Below are 18,738 nucleotides of genomic sequence, written 5' to 3'. Positions count from 1 at the left end.
GTCTCACAGTCATGGATAACCTGAGAGATACTGTCCATGGTTAGATCCACCCCTCGGTCTCGTGCCCACTTATAGGTGGCATCTCTGCCCTGGTGGCCTGAGGCATCATGGGCCCATCGAGCTAAGAATAACTCTCCTTTATGTTCCCAATCTAGGTCTATTTTGGACACCCCTATCTTTGCGGCTTGGTCTACCTGATCATTGTTTTGGTGCTCCTCATTAGCTCTACTCTTGGGTACATGGGCATCTACATGGCGGACCTTCACAGGCAGCTTCCCTACCCTGGTAGCAATGTCTTTCCACTCTTCAGCAGCCCAAATTGGCTTTCCTCTACGTTGCCAGTTAGCCTTTTTCCACCTCTCCAGCCATCCCCACAGAGCATTGGCTACCATCCATGAATCAGTATAAAGGTAGAGCTTTGGCCACTTCTCTCTCTCAGCAATGTCCAGGGCCAGTTGAACAGCTTTGAGTTCAGCAAGTTGGCTTGATCCACCTTCTCCTTCAGTGGCCTCTGCCACCTGCCGTGTGGGGCTCCATACAGCTGCTTTCCACTTCCGGTTCATTCCCACAATGCGGCACGACCCATCAGTAAAGAGAGCGTATTGTGTATCTTCTGCTGGCAGTTGGTTGTATGGTGGAGCTTCTTCAGCTCGTGTCTCTTCTTGTTCCCCTTCATCAGAGAGACCAAAGTTTTCACCTTCGGGCCAATTTGTAATGACCTCCAAAATCCCAGGGCGATTCAGTTTACCTATATGGGCGCGCTGAGTGATGAGAGCAATCCACTTGCTCCATGTAGCACTGGTGGCATGGTGAGTGGAAGGAACCTTGCCTTTGAACATCCACCCCAGCACGGGTAGTCGGGGTGCCAGGAGGAGTTGTGCTTCAGTGCCTATTACCTCCGAAGCAGCCTGGACTCCTTCATAGGCAGCCAGGATTTCTTTCTCTGTTGGAGTATAGTTGGCTTCAGACCCTCTGTAGCTTCGACTCCAAAATCCCAGTGGTCGACCCCGAGTCTCCCCAGGCACCTTCTGCCAAAGGCTCCAGGACAAGCCATGGTTCCCGGCTGCAGAGTAGAGCACATTCTTCACCTCTGGTCCTGTCCTGACTGGGCCAAGGGCTACTGCATGAGCAATCTCCTGCTTGATCTGTGCAAAGGCTTGTTGCTGCTCTGGGCCCCAGTGGAAAGTGTTCTTCTTACGGGTGACCAGGTAGAGAGGGCTCACGATCTGACTGTATTCGGGAATATGCATCCTCCAAAAACCTATGGCGCCTAGGAAAGCTTGTGTCTCTTTCTTATTGGTGGGTGGAGACATTGCTGTGATCTTGTTGATGACATCGGTGGGAATCTGACGCCGTCCGTCTTGCCACTTCACTCCCAGAAACTGGATCTCTTGAGCAGGTCCCTTGACTTTGTTCTTCTTGATGGCGAAGCCAGCTTTTAGGAGAATCTGGATAATTTTCTCCCCTTTCTCGAACACCTCTGCTGCTGTCTTCCCCCACACAATGATGTCATCAATATATTGCAGATGTTCTGGAGCCTCACCCTTTTCCAGTGCAGCCTGGATCAGTCCATGGCAGATGGTGGGGCTGTGCTTCCACCCCTGGGGCAATCGGTTCCAGGTGTACTGCACGCCTCTCCAGGTGAAAGCAAACTGAGGCCTGCATTCTGCTGCCAGAGGAATGGAGAAAAATGCATTGGCAATGTCTATAGTGGCGTACCACCTTGCTGCCTTGGACTCCAGCTCGTACTGGAGTTCCAGCATGTCCGGCACAGCAGCGCTCAGGGGTGGGGTCACTTCATTCAATGCACGATAGTCCACAGTCAATCTCCATTCTCCTTCAGATTTTCGCACAGGCCAGATGGGGCTGTTGAAGGGTGAGTGGGTCTTGCTGACCACCCCTTGGCTCTCCAGCTCTCGGATCATCTTATGGATGGGGATCACAGCATCTCGATTCGTTCGGTACTGTCGGCGGTGCACTGTTGAGGTGGCAATTGGCACTCGTTGCTCTTCCACCTTCAGGAGACCTACTGCAGATGGGCTGTCTGACAGTCCAGGCAAGCTGTTCAACTGCTTGACACCCTCTGTCTCTACAGCAGCTATTCCAAATGCCCATCTGAGTCCCTTTGGGTCTTTGAAATACCCACTTCGAAGGTAGTCTATGCCCAAAATACATGGGGCCTCTGGGCCAGTCACAATAGAGTGTTTCTTCCACTCATTTCCAGTCAGGCTCACCTCAGCTTCTACCAGAGTAAAATCCTGTGATCCCCCTGTCACACCAGCAATAGAAACAGACTCTGTCCCCACATGTCTTGATGGGATTAATGTGCATTGTGCACCAGTGTCAACCAAAGCTTTGTATTCTTGTGGTTCATATGTGCCAGGCCAACGAATCCACACAGTCCAAAAAACACGGTTTTCCCCAGCCTCTACCTGGCTAGAGGCAGGGCCCCTCTAAGCCTGGTTATCCTTCTTTCCCTGGGCATATGTCTTGGAGGTTCCTTCAAGGGGATCAAAAATATTGTCATTATCATCATATGTGACAGTTCGGTTACTGGCCACTGGAGCTGCTTCCCTTTTGGAACTTCCTCTCTGAATCTTCAGTTGTCTCACCCGTTGTGCCAGAGCAGAGGTAGGTTGTCTATGCCATCTCCTCATGTCTTCTCCACAATCACGCAAATAGAACCACAGCTCAGCTCGTGGGATGTACCTTCTCTCGCCGTCTGGGGAACGTCTGCGTTGGGTACCAGAACCTCTGATCTGTACCGCCGAGATTTGGAGAAAGCTCTCTTTAATCTCCTCCCTCAGTTTCTTGTGACCCTCCTCTATCTTGTCCTCTAATTTTTGAAGACGTGTTAACCCCGGGTTCAAGCAGCATAGCTACTAACTGCTTTAACAACCACAGACACACAATTAATAGGGCTTTTTTCCACATTTTCCAGCCGCGCGTTGGGCGCCAATTCATGTATTTGTCCAAGTTTAGAGCAAATTTGGGGAAGAATCCCCCCAAAGGAGCTCCGGTGGGAAAAGCAGATCCAATCGGCCCCTCCCCCCAACTGGTCCGGGAGGAAAGAAAAATACCTCCTTGGAGAAAGGTGGAAAAAAACCCCTGTTTATTAAACAATAAGACCAAAACAGTATCAAAACAATGAGACCCCTTGCCACTCTAAAAGAGATGACAAACTGAGAAAAACCCCGGGTTCAAGCAGCAGCTCACTCAGTCTCTGATCAGTCTCTCAGTGCTGGAATTGTCGCAGGCCAGGGCTGGCCCGGTGGCCACAGCTGCAGCTGCCGGTGCTCTCCTGGGTGTTCAGTCCAGAGCAGTTCCAAGAGGTCCAAAGAAAAGGGAAAAAAACAGTCCAGGGAACTTCTTTGCCTCAGCTAGCTAACACTAACTAAAAAGCAAAAAAAAGAGCTCTCTGTCCCGCTGTCCGTCCGCAGACAACACAGTCAGGAGCAGGAATGTGGAGGAGTGCAGTGTCTGAAAAACAAAACTGCGCGCTTCTTCTCTCTCCCTCTTCACTCTCTGTAACACTCTTAAAGGTACAAAACTTATTATTATTCAACATAAACAGAATGAGACGATTGGGGATAAAAGCATCATATAGTCAACCCAGGACAATGCTCTAGAGTGAATTTCATCAAACCTTCGGACCCCAAATAGGCCTAGCTCATCCAAATATTTTTAACCTGTTTTCTTTATGTTTCAGCCTCTCTCTTTCTTTCTTATTTAAATTAATTGCATCAAATACCTGCTTAAAGCCACCTTTTTATCTGGCAATGAACTTCCACATCCTTGGTCTTCCTCTAACTTCAAAAACATTCACAGGAACTTCCTTGCTACCATTTATGCCTCTTGGTAGTTGCAATATATTTATGCCCTGGTCTTCCTGATATTAACTTCCCATTCTTATATGTTAACTTGTACTCATGTGTCAAATTCTTGACATCCAGGGCATTGACGAGCTCTTGTTGAAGCCATAAACTTCTTCCTCTGCATCAGGACAATTTGATGTCCTCTTCAGCACAGCCTGTTTTTAGTGTCTGCCAGCACTCCTGCAGTCCTTTATCTTTTAGGAACTTCTTCCACGTAATTTCCATTAATAGTTTTACCCAATTTGTTGACTTCTCTTGTGGAGAGCTCATTGTCTTTGATATTCAGTGATTCCCTTCATATATATTGGCCATTACTTTCAGTCTCTTTGTGTGCTCTTCTCTGTCATGATCAGAACTAAATTTAAGATACCTCTTCTGTTGGTGACTTTCTGCGGTTGTTCTCAGTTCATTCCAATATTTCATTGGAAAGGCTTTGTTCTGGCTTACTGCTTCTGTTTTGTACACAATTACAAATAGGTAGCAAATGGGAACTACAGTTTAATTTCAAAGTACAAGACTGTTTCTGAAATCTGAAATACCTTTGAACTACAGAGGATATTGAGAATAACAGCACTTCAGAAGAACAAATAAACTTATTAGAATGAAGAAGATGAGAAGAAAAGAAAAAATATTATAGGAATGACAGGCATCTGCAAGTCTGCTCAGGAATGTGGAAATAATTCACCCCATTTAAAGTGAAACAGACAGGCAGACAACTAAATACAATAAAATAGTTTTTTTTTTCAAGTTTGCCTGCCTGTGCAAGCAGCCCTGTTGAATTGCTAACCCAGCCACAGTGTATTGCCTATTCCTTTGTGCTTAGAGGCTGCAGTCCTGAAAGCAAATCTTGGCTGTTGATCTTAATCAAAGGAAGTTCAATACATGCCCGTTCTTTATAGCATGTTGCTTCCCATCTGCTAGAGAAGGAAGGAGTTTACAAATTCAAATCTCCCATTTAGAAGGCATGTCAGTGATATGATCCAGTCCCTTCCCCCATTCACCATCCTCAACTGAGGGCCAATAGAAATGGAATTTAATTGCATATTAAACAAATATTAACAAAAGGTGATACTCCACTCTTAAAATTACTAAAATCTTTTAAGCAACATATTGGATCTTCCAGAGCATTAGATTTTTATCTCGAGTGTAATGAGGTGTAAGGCTCCTCTGTGAAATCTGCAGAGGTGTTTTGTGTTATTGTATTTCTGTGGAGATGCTGTATAAATGTACTGGTAGAGTCACTTCCATTCTCAATTCTATTAAAATTGGTTAGACTTGATAAAAAGTGAAGTAGTGAATATAAATTTTTTACTCATACTCTCAGCCCAAATGTGACCACCTCTTGCCCTTCCTGTTCTTTACCTTAAAATGAATAAAGAATTTTCATGTGGAATTTTTTCTCACTGATTTTTAGTTACTACAAAATGATAACATGTAAACCTACTTACAGTTTTAATTTCTTTGGAATGTGTGCCATACAAAACCTTGGTTTTACAACTCTTTCAAGGATATGCTTTTCTACAGTAGGTCGGCATAGATTGTTAGGAACAGACCAGACAGAGCAAGGTCTTGGGACGAGGCAGCTTTGCTAAATGAGATTTTTATTTTGCTTTTGAATTATGAATACTTTCATTTTAATCAATTTAGCATGCATGTGGTTGATTAGGGAAGAGTACATCTTTCTGGGCAGAAGAAACTTTATTTTGAAATAGGATTGTGTAAGATTGAAATTAAATAAAACCCTCAAAACCCGTGATAAATGCCAGAGTATGTGGCAGAACAGTTTTCTCAAAAAATGCACATGTTTGGATATATAATTAATTATATTGAAAGGGGAAAGGAATATTTTAGAACTGAGTATACAACATTAATTAATCTGAGGTTATTAATCAAAAATATGTTCAGGAAGAACAGGTGATGATTGTAGAACATGAAGTGCCTTCTGTGTCTGGATTCTTAAAGGAAAAGGGGCAGAAATACTTAAAAAGAAAAACAAGCCCAAGTCAAACCCCCAAATTGCTTAGTGCATTCTTGTTACTCTGCTCATTTAGTAATTATGTGTAAATATCAGTTTCATTCATGTTAGATTTCTACTGAGCTGAGAGTAGGAAGATTGGGTCCTTCATCTATTTTGAGATATTGGGATAAAAATGTTGAGAAATGGACAAATGTTATGAAAATGTATCATTTTTATTTTATCTTAAATTAATTCCATGAATAAGCATGCACTGATTTTTTTTAAAGAATATATTTATTTGTTTTCCATTGGACATATCTGTTGTTGTAACAGTTATATAATATTATTATCATACCTTGGAACAATTGTTGTATCTAAAGATTTTAATACAATATTTACACTTTAGTATTGTTAGATGTATCTAACCAGCTTTCCCCATAATAAGCTTTCTCTTGGGACTGCCTTCCCAAGGAAGGGAACACCAGTGTCCTGCTGAAGGAGCGATCTCCCTTCAGAAATTGAAGCTGTTGGACTTGAGATGATCTTTGCACTGTGTTTACATGTACACCTTCTCCAGCCTTTCAGACCCCCAAGCTCTTCCTGAGTCCTTGTATGACAAGCCAGACTTGTTTGTAATTTTTCTTTATTGCCCCTCAATTTGTTGTCCACAATTACCGGCATGTCCATGAGCTCTGCAGTGGCTCTGGAGTGACTGGAGAAGGGCGGTGTGAGCCCGTTCATGTATCTGCTGTCCCCAGTGCCACTCACTGTCTGTCATTCCCCGTTTGTAACACCATACTTTGTCCAAATGCCTTCTGCATTCAGTCCAGGTGATTTAGGAAGGAACACACTTGAGAATATCTCGTGTACAGCACTGAGCTGCAAATGTCTGCCATCCTCACAGTACCATTTACTCAAATGATCCAGCTTGGAATGCTGGCTACCACATTACTTGGGTTTCACTGCTTTTGCTTTGAAAGCTTTTTCCTCCAGCATCTTTTAGTTCTCAATGGCTGAAAATCAAACCAGTAGCATAATAATCAATCATAAAATGAGTAACTGTCTGTTCAGTTTTGGGAGCACAGTGTTTTTATGTGTTGTTCGTAAATGAAAAGTTTTTGTCCCAAGCCCAGTTTTCTCAGCCTGGTCAATACAAAATGAATTAAATGACCTTGAATTCAGGAGTATAATTTAGTATCATTTCAGGACTGGTTGTGAAAATGTGCTGATAGAAATGAATCTATTCCTTTGTCAATAACATCCTTTTAAGAAACTGTGTAGTGCTGTAAGGCATCTCCCTATATGATCATTTTTAGGGCTGCTGCTTGGCTTGAATCAGGTTAGGTATCAGCTTATCCTTGAGAAACTTCAGGAGCGAGAAATTCTGCACACTACCTGCATCCTGGTTCAGTGCACTTATTAATAAACATCATATTTCTCATTCAGAAACTTTATATAACACAGAAGTAAAGGATGGCTCCCAAAGTTTGATCCAGATCTACTCCCGCCTTCCGGAAATACCTCAGGAAGAAAATGCAGCTGAGTCCTGGGAAAGTTTAGAAGGGGTATGTTGGAACTCCCTCTCTGCCATGTTGGTGCTCATTGTTTTAGCAACTATCACAGAATAACTTTTTTTTATTATTTGCAGGACTTGGTTGAGCTCAGCCAGTTGGTGACTGAGTTTTCTCTCTTAGTCTGTGTAAGTATTAATTCTGCATTCTGTCCTACAGAGTCTCCCACAAAAACAGGGGTAACTCCTAGGTGGGGTTGGGTGGGGACAAAAATGCTGAGGATGTATCTCTCCTGTGATTCAGGCTCTGCCAAGGTGACACTTTGAGGAGGCAGCAGTCTCCTCTTTCAGCACTAGTGCTGGGAGTTGCTCCCAAATTCTTGTCACTGAAGCAGCTACAATGTTCCTGCCAGTGCACCAGCTGAACCTCAGCAGAAGCTCTGCTGTGTCGATTGCGGACTTCTACCCAGGTCCTATTAGTTTTTACAATTTCTAATTGTAATGGTGGTGACAGCTCTTACTGCACAGGGTGTGTGTTTGTCAGGTATTGTTTCTCACTCAATCAGGAGCGCTAGAAAAATCCTCACTGTTATCATGCTCTTTCTCTGCTCTCACCGCATTGCCAAAATGTTGGTTCCCAATGTTAGTTCTTCCTGTGCCATGGGGAATTTAAATGCACAATTCTCATCTAGGAGAGTTCTTAATCTCCTTGCTGTTGGGTTAGTAGGGATAAACAACCTAGCTTTTATCTTTTCTGCTGAGTATGTGCTGATTCATCTATACAAAAATAGTCAAGTAAGAACCATTAGACTGGAGAGGAACTGCAAAAATGTTCATTCAGTATTGTAAAGGTTAAAGGAAGAGGTCCTGTTCCCAGGACTTACTGGATTTTGCACTTAACCATCATTAGATATAATAGCAAGCATTTAAGGTGGGTGGACTGCATTGTAGATGAATACCAGAGCTGGTGTACTCAGCAGTTTCTGACTTAGAAAGAGGCAAAAAGTTCAGAATGCCTTTTATTTTAAGCTGCATATCAGCCATCTCATTATTTTGTGACATAAACCAGCCTGCGTAGATTAGAATAAGAACAAACAAACCCACAAACCCCTTTATCTTCTGCTCCAGTGTTCCCTGGGAGAGACTGCAGGGGCACCTGACTGACTGCATTTGGAGAAAGGATGGAATGTTTTTGTAAAATCAAACAGTAAAATACAGAGCAACATCAAGTGTATTTTCTGTGCTGTCACTATTTCTGAAGTTATTGTTCTATAATGTCATCATTAAATACTTCTTAGATTTTTTGATGCAGCTTTGTATATTGGAGTTAGTACTGATCTTATAAATGCCCTTTATAGAATTTTTTTGAACGTGAGACTCAGCAGGAAACAAAACAGGCTACTTTGGATTATTTTTCCTTTTGGACTGTGAATTCCTCTATCTATAGGAAAGATTTAGAAACCATTTTGAGTTGTTTTCTCTAACTGCAGCAAGACATTGTTTAATATCCACCCCATATTATTACTTAATAGTTTAGATTTTTTTGAAGTCTGTAGCTTCAGCAGAGTTTAGCAGATGCTAATCATGGAGCACCACTAAGGCTGCCGGGCGCAGATGAAAGTTGCTGTGGGGCCCTGATTACAGGCATTAAAATGGTGTGTATTGGCTCACTGCTGCTTCCCAGCAGGTTCCCTCACTCATAATTCCTTTGCATCTAGTCCCAGCAGGAGAAGATTGACAGGATTGAAGAACATGTCAACAGTGCTGCTGCGAATGTTGAAGAGGGAACCAAAAACTTGGGGAAGGTAGGGATCTGCTCCTGCTGGTGAATCAATGGTGCTCTGCCTCGCAGCCACCCTCTGTATTAACCCCATTGATCTGCCGTCTTTAATGCTGAGGGAACCAGCAATTAAGGAAATAAAGAAGAAATGACCCACAGGTAGCAGGGAAAAAAAAAATCAATCTCTCTTGTAATTTTCTATCACATCCAGGCTGCTAGAAAATACAATTATTTAATTTGGGGGGGCCTTTGAAACACTATTCTGATGGTTTTGTTTTACCTGCAAAGACAAGTGCAGTCAGTGACTGGCTCACAAGAATCACATAAACATTAAACAAGAGCCTGATCATAACCTGTCATTGCCATCCTGTTCCATGTCAGTTGCTAAATAAACCCCAAAGCTGCAGTCAGAGCCATCATTGAAAAATCTGAGCATTTCCTGTTTCTGATTTGATTTAAGGATGGTGACCAGGTAACACCCAGTGTGCACAGTGGCTAGAACCATGTGAAAGGACTTGGTTCACAACTGCATACACAAGACAGGATTTTGAATTGGTGTTAGCATGTTCTGTCATACTTTTTTTAAATACTAATTTGTAAAGTTTATTTATCACTGAGCATTCATGTCATTGCCAAGAGCAGTGAGGGGAAAATGCACATCGCCACAGGCAAGAATTCTGACTTTTTTTTTTTTCCTTTACAGGCTGCAAAATACAAGCTGGCAGCTCTGCCTGTGGCAGGTGCAGTCATTGGTGGAGTGGTGGGGGGTCCTATTGGTCTCCTTGCAGGCTTCAAAGTAGCAGGAATTGCAGCTGCACTTGGTGGTGGGATTTTGGGCTTCACAGGTGGAAAATTGATACAAAGAAAAAAACAAAAAATGATAGAGCAGGTCTCTTCCAGCTGTCCAGAGCTTTCTCACCAAAGTGCCAAAAAATCCAGCTGAAGTATAGATTCATTATGGCCAGGAATAACAGTGTAGTAGCTGAGCTAATGACAGACTTGCAGCCTTATGCTTTATATACAAGGCTGAGTTGTGTGAATTTTCATGACAGTTCTGCTCCTTGGGAGGGCTGAAAAAGTCGTGTCAGAATTTCTCTTTTCAGACATGGTGACATCAGTCTTTTGAAAATTATATGGATAACTTTTAATTACATAATTCTTAGGTAAGCTATATTCATAGCTGTAATAGTGGGTGACAGGTGCCTTTCCCATGAATGCCATGAGAAGCTGGAGCTTTTATTGTAGTGCTCCAAAGAAAAGGAAATAAAATGCCATCATTCTTTCACACTCATAGTATTTTAAATTTACCTTAATTTATCTGGATTCACAAACTCTTCCAGTTACTCCCCAGGATATGACTGACTATGCCTGTTTAATAATACACAGGGAAGCACGTGCTGTTGTAAGAAAAGGTGAGAATGTGATTGAGCAAAGTGGAAAAAAGTTATGTATTTATCACATCAGCACTGGAAGCAGCTTCTCCCCTTTCCAGGCAAGGCAGTTGATTTGTAAACTCCCCACCTGACTCAAAGTGGAATTGTGAATTGAACAATCTAAGCAGCAACCCTGCAGCACTGCTACTGGAGGGTAATAATTTTCCATAGCTGTTGAGCTCCTTGGCTTGTGCTGAGAACACTCTACAGGATGAAGAGCCAAGCTCTGGCATTCTGCACCTGAAGCCTCCCACGTGGAAGCAGCACTTAGTGCAGGATGTTGCCTTTGCTTCTCCTGGAGCCCAGAGCGCCCTGGTGGGAGAGCTGAACAGCTTCCCTGGAGGGCAGTGCTGCAGCCAGGCCCGCTCCCCCCACGGGCTGCTGTGAGGCCCAGGCCGGCAGAGGAGCAGTGAGGGAGGTCCCTTCACACTGGCAGTGCCAGCTGGCAGCCCCAGAGGTGGGGACGGCTGGAAATGTGAACCTGATAGAGCTTCTGGCATAAACCACGCCTGTTTGGGCAGCTGCACTCTTGCATTGCTCTCCGGTGCCAAAACTTCTGCTTCCACCCACACTGCAGTGTAGCTGCTCAGCCTCTTCAAGATTTTGGGACATGCTGTGGAGCCTGTATGGGGTGAGATGCTGGCAGTGCTTTTGCTTGCTTTTTATAGTGGACACCTGTTATCTGACCCTCCTTAAGAAGCCTTTTGCTTCTGGGGCTTTGATTGTTAAATGCAAAAGTGTTAATGTGTCGTTATTGTTATATAATTGTACAATTGTCACATAATTTACTGTTCTGAACATGGTCCTACCTCCACCCTTTCAGGACACTTCCCACACTATTGCTGCTACTGTTTGGGGGAAGAGAGATTGAGGTTGGGAAGCCGCTTTTTGAAGTTTTTAGATTGGTCAATTCATCCTGAGCTCTGCTTGAGTTGTTTCCTTAGGTGCACAGTGAAGTCAGTATTGAGATAAGGCTCCCTAGCAGGGAACACGGTCCAGGGAAGTGTACTATAGCAAGAGCTCCCTTTCAATAACCAGTACTTTGATATCATCACTGGAAATCACTGTCTGCTAATGACAGATGATGGGGTTTTGTGCCTAGAGACATTGTAAGCAACTGTTAGTTACAGCACAAATAACTTTTTCTAAGCAGTGCTTCCTTATTACTTTTAAAATACTGAAATTGCTATCAGCCAGAGCATTATGTCTATTTTAAGTAGGTCTGAGATTCAGGGAAACAATGTGTGCAAGAATAGTTTTCACAAGTAATTGCAGACATTGTCAAAACTGCATGTGTTAAAGCCTCAGTGCCTGCACTGGTAAACTCAGCTGGAGTGCAAAACATGACCTGAGTAATTCAGCTCATTTGCTTCTGACAGGCGAAAAGCCCTTTCCTTTCAATGCATCTACTTCTGATGTAAACACAGTTAATGAGCTTGTAACAACTTCATAGTAAGGCTGTTCATTCCTTTGATATTTATTTTCTACATTTAAAGGAAGACACTAAGAAAAAAAGTGTTCTTAATCAGAAACTGGTTGATTTTTTGTATGATCTTCAAATGTGCTCTCTGCTTTCCTGCTGTATGCTGTGAAACCTCGTGCATTTAAATGACAGCAGCCACATCAGCGATGTTGTGGACTCTGTCCTCTCCCCCCAAACTGGAATAATGCCAGGACAATCTAAATTCATAATACTGAATTCCTGCCCCAGCTTATACAAATTCAGCTTGGTGTGCACTCATTTTATGAAATGTCTACTACAGAAACTATTCTTCCCCCTCGCATCCTTGTGGAAGCAATTTGAAATCATTGTGTACACACTACATGTGGGAGACTGTTATTTAAGCTATGATATTTTAAAATAGGTGGATTATTTACATATGCAAAGAAACATCAGCATGTGAGTAACCAAACTAGCAATTAAATTGCTAGGCATGTTACTCAGAATAATTGTAAGATATAAATAATTCTTTCAGATGAAATAAAAGTTTTTGCCTATGAGACTGGTTGGAGCATTTACTGAGAACACCAGGGTTTGTTTACTTTCAGCATCTAAAAGATTAATCCTTCCCAAATTTTACATTACTAAAATAATTGCACTACCAAGATACAAGAATCCTGTAATGAGTTCCCAAACACATACTTCAGCCATCAAAATATTTACATTGACTGAAATGAATAGAAGTTCCTAAAATGTCAGTAAATCCTGTAACTCATACACACACAGTGGCTCAGAAATGGACTCAAGTTCAGTGGAACACAGTTTGGAATGGTTTTGTTCCCCAAGGGGATAACACTAATATTTTTGACAACTTCTCCTGGAAAAGCTGTGAGAAGTGTTAAAGGGAGTGGGAAGTTGTGCACCAAATTGTTAAAACCACAGATGCGGATGTTCAGAGTGCAAGGGCTCAATTTGAAATACAACTTGGCTTTTGACAAGCACTTTGCTTTCCCAGGTAAAGGCTCAAATGCCCCTCAGCAGAATGGGCAAGCCCAGCTCAGCTTTAGCTGTTCAACCTCCTGCCTGCAAAGAGAAAAGGGACTCGAGCTCTGGTGCAGCTGGGTCAGTGGTCATCAAGAACTCAGGAGAATCAGGTCCAACTCCAGTGAATGCACCAAAATTACTTGAACATGGAACTGTCATAAAACTGTTACATCTAACCTTCAGCCTAGTGCTGGGGATGCCAAAGCTCTGGGAGCAAGTCCTTACCCTCAAAAGCAAACTTGAATTAAGAAAGGGCAGAGGGGGCTCATCTCTTTCACTTCCTAGCTGGGAGCACCAGCCAGTGGACTGCTGGGTGGATGATGATCATCTCTCTTCAGAAAGAGAAGTTTAGATATCTTCCACCAAACAGCAGTTATAAATCCCATTCCTCCAAGAATCTCAAGGAAAAATAGGAACCTCAGAGGGGTAAGGTAAGTACTTGTAGGTGTCATGTAATAATTGACTAAAATTTCAGGTGCCAGAACTCCAGAAGTTGCATAATACAACCTGCAGATAATAAGTGTCAGCCTTAAAACCACACCCTGCTCACATCTTTTGATTTCAGCTGGAAGGCAGTATGACTCAGCTGCCAAAAATGCTTGATTTGTGATGAGATGGAGAATGGGGCAGGAGAAGACCTGGCTTTCAAGCATTTTATGTGCACTCCAAAATGCAGATTGACAAAACCAACAAAAAAAGTATAGCTGTAAATAAAGTTTTGCAATATTGTTTTAGCTCCCAACTCTGCAGCTGCTTAGTCAGCTGTAGCTTAGTGTAGTATCAGCAACTCTGTCCTCAGAAATGCTCCCTAGAAATCTGCTGAGCCTGGTGCTGCAGGGGCTTGAGTCAGGAGCCTGTCGTGGGATCAACTTTTGCCACAGCTGCTCAGGACCATGTCACCAACTCTGTCGTGTCCTCTATCAATAACTGAGCCAGGGGCATCGAGCTGAGAGGCAAAATGGTCCTGAGCAGTGACTGCACAGGCTGGGGCACTTTCCTAAGTAAACCAGAACCCAGTGTTCCACCTGTGCAGAGAACAAACTTGCTTCCAAGGACACTGAGCCCTGGGGCCCAAGTCATAGACATACAGTCTGTGCAGTAAGGGTACAAATCCAGTAATCTCCAGCAATGCTGCACAAATCCAGAGATATTCTGTCCTCTCACAGTTACTGTATGTTCACCTCACCCAGCAGCTTGAAGGTTCATTGAGGAAAGCCCATAACAGAATGCCACAAGGAAAATGGTAATTCCTTCTTCAGAACAGAATTGAAAGAGTACACAATAAGTAAGGCACAAGCCAGGCAAAGAGTAACAGGAAATTTGCAATGGTTGGTTGAACAGTGTCTGCCAGGGAGGCAGGGACCCAGAAGGAAAAAAAACCCCAAAATACCCAGAGACTAACGATAACATACACACAGATAAAAATTTAGGACTGACAAACTCAGATACCAGTCCAGTCCTAGTCCTCTCTGATGCTGAAAGGTTTTAAACATTCCTGTCTTTCTGCCACAACCCCGTGGGCAGCATAACAATCTGAGTTCCAGGAAATTGAAGCAGGTCAGTACAGCCCCTTGATTCAAAATACAGCCATTATCATCAGAACTTTTCCTCTCCTCACTTGGTATTTTAATATTCTGGATTGCTAAATTGCTTAGATATTTACAGCCAGTAAAGCACCACACAAGATTCTGTAAAACTTTAATTTATTCCCTCCCAAGTATCCAGAATAGAAGACCCTCTTAAGTTGGAGAAAAATGTGACAAAGAAATAGATTACCAGGATAGCTGTTCACAGAAGAAGAAAAAGCACATACTACCAAGGTTACACAGAAAACAACCCAAAAGTCCTATTTAATGGGATAGTGCAAGTTAACAGCATGTCTCTGGCAAGGATACCTTCATTTGGATTATAAAAGTTTTACAGAGTTAGATCAAGAGTCTGGATGGGTCTCTGATATTTTACTATAGCATTAAGAATGTACTGTTTGAAAGATGCTGTACAGAATGACCCACCAAACAAATGTATTTACAAGCCTGGGGAGAAAAAAATTATTTTTCAGTTTATTCAAAATAAAAATACACATAGAATTATGAAAATATAGGTTTACTATTTCCACCACACGGAAGTCAATGCTGCTGTCTGAAAGGCTTGCAAGATTATTTCAAGTTTTTTAAAGTTCATCTTTTTCCCTCAATAAGGTGTACCTATGTTCACTGGGTGCCAGTTTCTGGAATGAGCTCTCTGGTGGGCTGCTTGCTAAATCCTGAATTGGCTGAAAAACAGAAAAAACAGTAAAAACAGTAAAATTGTTTGTTAGACTAATAATCATTCATCTCCATTAAATGAATTTATAGCATTATGGGAATGCAGAAATGTGCAGCATCCTCACAAATTGAGTTTGGGGGGTTTTTTTGGAAGGTATGTTCTGAGTCCTAAGTAGGTGGAACACAGACACACATTAATTAAGCAATTCCAGTTAAGGATATTCCTTTTGTTGTAACATCTCAAGGGCAATGGCCATCACATGAGTTTCTGTACAAGTCACACAGAAGTATTTCAGATGTACCCCACTGTGTATTTGCTTTAATCCACCACTGGCTTTGGGGGCATTCTAGATTTATCTGCATGTGTTTTATGAGATATACCAGCGCAGAAGTGACTTAACTGCAAAAGTATTTTAGAATTGCTTTTCCATGGAAACTAAAAGAAAACACCCCATACAAAAATACATGCAATTCAAGGGGCATGGGTGACCCACGACAGCAGCCTCCAGTTTAGTGAGTGCCAGTATTTATTTCCATTGCATCCACATCTTCCACAAGATGGCAGGATGCCATGCAGAGATGGCAATGTAAACATCCCAGGTTTTGTGTGCATTTTTCAAGGCAGAAATGAGGCAAGAGCAAGCCTGCAACTCTGGTTCCTGTGCCTGTGCCCAGACGGGCAGGCAGCAGGATCCAGGGACTCCACAGGCTTCCTCCTTCCCTGGCCAAGCCTCCTCCTCAGGGCAAGTGCCTGGCCTATGCCTCAGTCCCAGCCCTTATTTCTGCCCCTCCTCCTGATGACCTGAATTCTGGTTGCTCAATGAATTTCTGAGAAACACAGGGAACTACAACTCAAATGAATTACTGCTGAGACAATTCAGCCCACGTGTTTTCACAGCCAGTCATGACAACATTCAAAAGCAGTCATTCTCTTGGCCAAGGCAAGCCCTCCAGGGCTTTCACACTTTTAAATCTTTTGAGCAGGGAAACAGGAGGCTGCACTCAATCGACTGAGAGCAGTGCCATCCTTACCACATTCCGCAGATGAGCAGGAAAAGGAGCCTGTAGCTATAAATAGTTTCTGTCCCTCAGCCATGGAATGGCCCAAGGCTCCCCAGCACAAGGGCACCAGGGCTCCTCTGGGACCAAAGTGGCTCTTTGAGCCCTGGACAACACCATGTATACCTTGAACAAAGTGTTTAAAAACAGTTCTTTCTATGGAGGGTGCCCAAGGTAGAGAAAATGTTCCCTGACAGTTAAATTTGCACTTTTCAGCAAGACCCCAAACTTGTGAGCTGAGTGGAGTATCAAGAAGATACAAAGGTTGATAGAGACACCATTAGAAGACTGCAATGAGCAGAGGGAATTGAGGCTGTTCATGTCCTTTCTTTTCTAACACTGAGGGCCTTCAGACTTTTGTCTGGAGAAGGATCTCATAGTTGTGTTTCTGAAGAGATCCCAGAAGTGACTTCCAGGCATGTAATTACACAACATGACAAGTTTTGAGAAGAACCATGAGGAAATCAAACTGACAAGTGCAGCCTGTGAGCACTGCTAATGCTGTTTGTCAACCACATTAACAAAAGCAGTAATGCCTATTACTGCTCACCCATCCTTTCTTGATGCTCTAATAATTTCCTTCTGCTTATACTGGTGATATATAAAATATTCAATTGTTGTTTCCCCTTAGAAGCACCCTCTAGTAGTGTGTTGTGTGAAAATAATGCAGCTATGATGGATTATCAGCTTTTGCACTGAAGTCACAGGAGAACCTAAGAGCAGCTCTGTGAAGTCAGAGTCATCCAGCCCAAGATCTCCTGTTTCAGTGGAGAAAATAAATATTCTTATACTCTTCCCTTATTCAAGGCAAATAGGTACCATATTACCCTAATGCCTACCACCCCTGATACTCCCTTATCTTTACCCAAAGAAGGTTGAGGAGCCAAGCAAAGGTGGTAATGTTATGCTTCTGTTAATAGATTTTCTCTTTCAAAAGACAGAAGTTAAAAGTACAAATATACCAGAAAGTACAGCTCTGACAAAGAGTAATAAAAAAGTCTTTCCTGAATGGCCAAATGAAATGTATTTGCTGTAACCTTACCTGACCAGGTGCTACATCAGTTGGATCAGGGCCATGATGAAATTCTCTATGCAATTTTCCAGAATGCAAGTCTAGTACAAATTGCTTCAGTTTACCTGGAACTCTGGAACAAATTCAACAGAAACATCCACATGTTTATTACAAATTAAGTCCAAACACAGGAGATTTAAAGTGCACTGCTTAGAGTAGCCAACTTCTGTTTACCTAGCACACTATGCCTACTTTTAGGTGATTAATAGAGGACAGGGAGCCACATGGTTTGCTAAGGTATCCCACCAGCTTCTTTTTCTTTCCACTGTCTCTTGAGAACACAGCAAGTATTTAATCTTTTCAATAACTCCCACAGAGCTGTACCAGCCAATAACTTCATTGTGAACTCCCTTCAGCTCCCCACTAACTGTAATATAAGAGGGAACAGCGGGTTCCAAATGCACAGTTTACAGATACAAATGACACTTGGGGAGCACTATTGACAAAACATCTTTGAAAGGCTCTCTACTGCCTCAGCAACTGCACACACACCACACATAAGCACTAAGAGGATATCAATGTAAATCTCATCTGAGATCATCTACTGTCACCCACAGCAAATGTGCTAACTACAGCACCCAGTTTTATTTGTGAAATGTCAAGTTGACCAAAAATCTCAAAGGGAAGAGTTAATCTAGTAAGTATTAAAGATGAGATAAAAACCTAGTGTGGGCACTCCGCATGAAATCTAAAGGTAATGTGTGAATGGACACGGGTTTAGTAGGGAGTCTTTCATGAAATTAATTACATGTAAGAAAAAGGAAGAAAGTGTGGTCAGACAAACTATCAGCAATATTTAAAATCATCAGAAAATGCTATGGATAAAATGCAGCAAATATTGATTCAGAGGGTATCATTACAGCAATGTCTGTAACCAATCAGTATTACACTGGTACTTTAAGAGGCCCCTTCCCATTCCAGATGAGACCATGAATTAGTACCAATGGAGAAAAAGGGGTTCATTCCAGCCTGGTTATAGGGACAGCAGACTTACTGCTCCCTGCTTTTCCTCCTGTTCTAGGGCAGACACACTGCTGGAGGCATTCTCCTCTCCTAATGCAGCAAGGGCACTTGGTGCCTGCAGCCTTGTGTAGCTCAGCCTGTTCTTGCTGAAGCTACCGCCCATCTGTTGGACACTCCTTGCTATCATTTCCAGCCTGGGACAGCAGGATGAATAGGGCAAGGTGGCCAACAGATGAGGATAAAATAGTGATGGCCTCATTTGCCTGCCAAGTGCTTATTCTCCAAAAAGACAATGAGCTCCCTAAAGAGAGAGGAAATCTTTTAGTAGCCCAGCTCTCAA

The 18,738-nt window shown here is 42.7% G+C and overlaps 2 protein-coding genes across 4 annotated transcripts in view; one reads left to right on the top strand and one right to left on the bottom strand.

Annotated features, from left to right (window-relative positions):
* STX17 (syntaxin 17) overlaps positions 1–15,072 on the top strand; it is a 33,196-nt gene extending 18,124 nt beyond the window's left edge. For all 3 annotated transcript variants that reach the window (XM_074547219.1, XM_005482910.4, XM_005482911.4), the window contains exons 5-8: positions 7,279–7,397; positions 7,481–7,531; positions 9,061–9,147; positions 9,826–15,072. In XM_074547219.1, the coding sequence (XP_074403320.1) occupies positions 7,279–7,397; positions 7,481–7,531; positions 9,061–9,147; positions 9,826–10,065 (497 nt within the window). In that variant the 3' untranslated portion in view covers positions 10,066–15,072. The remainder of the gene's footprint in view (positions 1–7,278; positions 7,398–7,480; positions 7,532–9,060; positions 9,148–9,825) is intronic.
* Positions 15,073–15,074: 2 nt separating this feature from the next.
* The window catches only part of ERP44 (endoplasmic reticulum protein 44), a 47,190-nt gene continuing 43,526 nt past the window's right edge, over positions 15,075–18,738 (bottom strand). The window contains exons 11-12 of the mRNA XM_005482912.4: positions 17,406–17,508; positions 15,075–15,312 (exon numbers count right to left, since the gene is read on the bottom strand). Of these exons, the coding sequence (XP_005482969.1) occupies positions 15,211–15,312; positions 17,406–17,508 (205 nt within the window). The 3' untranslated portion in view covers positions 15,075–15,210. The remainder of the gene's footprint in view (positions 15,313–17,405; positions 17,509–18,738) is intronic.

The sequence above is a fragment of the Zonotrichia albicollis genome, chromosome 1 (assembly GCF_047830755.1).
Source record: "Zonotrichia albicollis isolate bZonAlb1 chromosome 1, bZonAlb1.hap1, whole genome shotgun sequence".
NCBI classification, from domain to species: Eukaryota; Metazoa; Chordata; class Aves; order Passeriformes; family Passerellidae; genus Zonotrichia; species Zonotrichia albicollis.
This window is presented reverse-complemented; position numbering and strand designations above follow the sequence as displayed.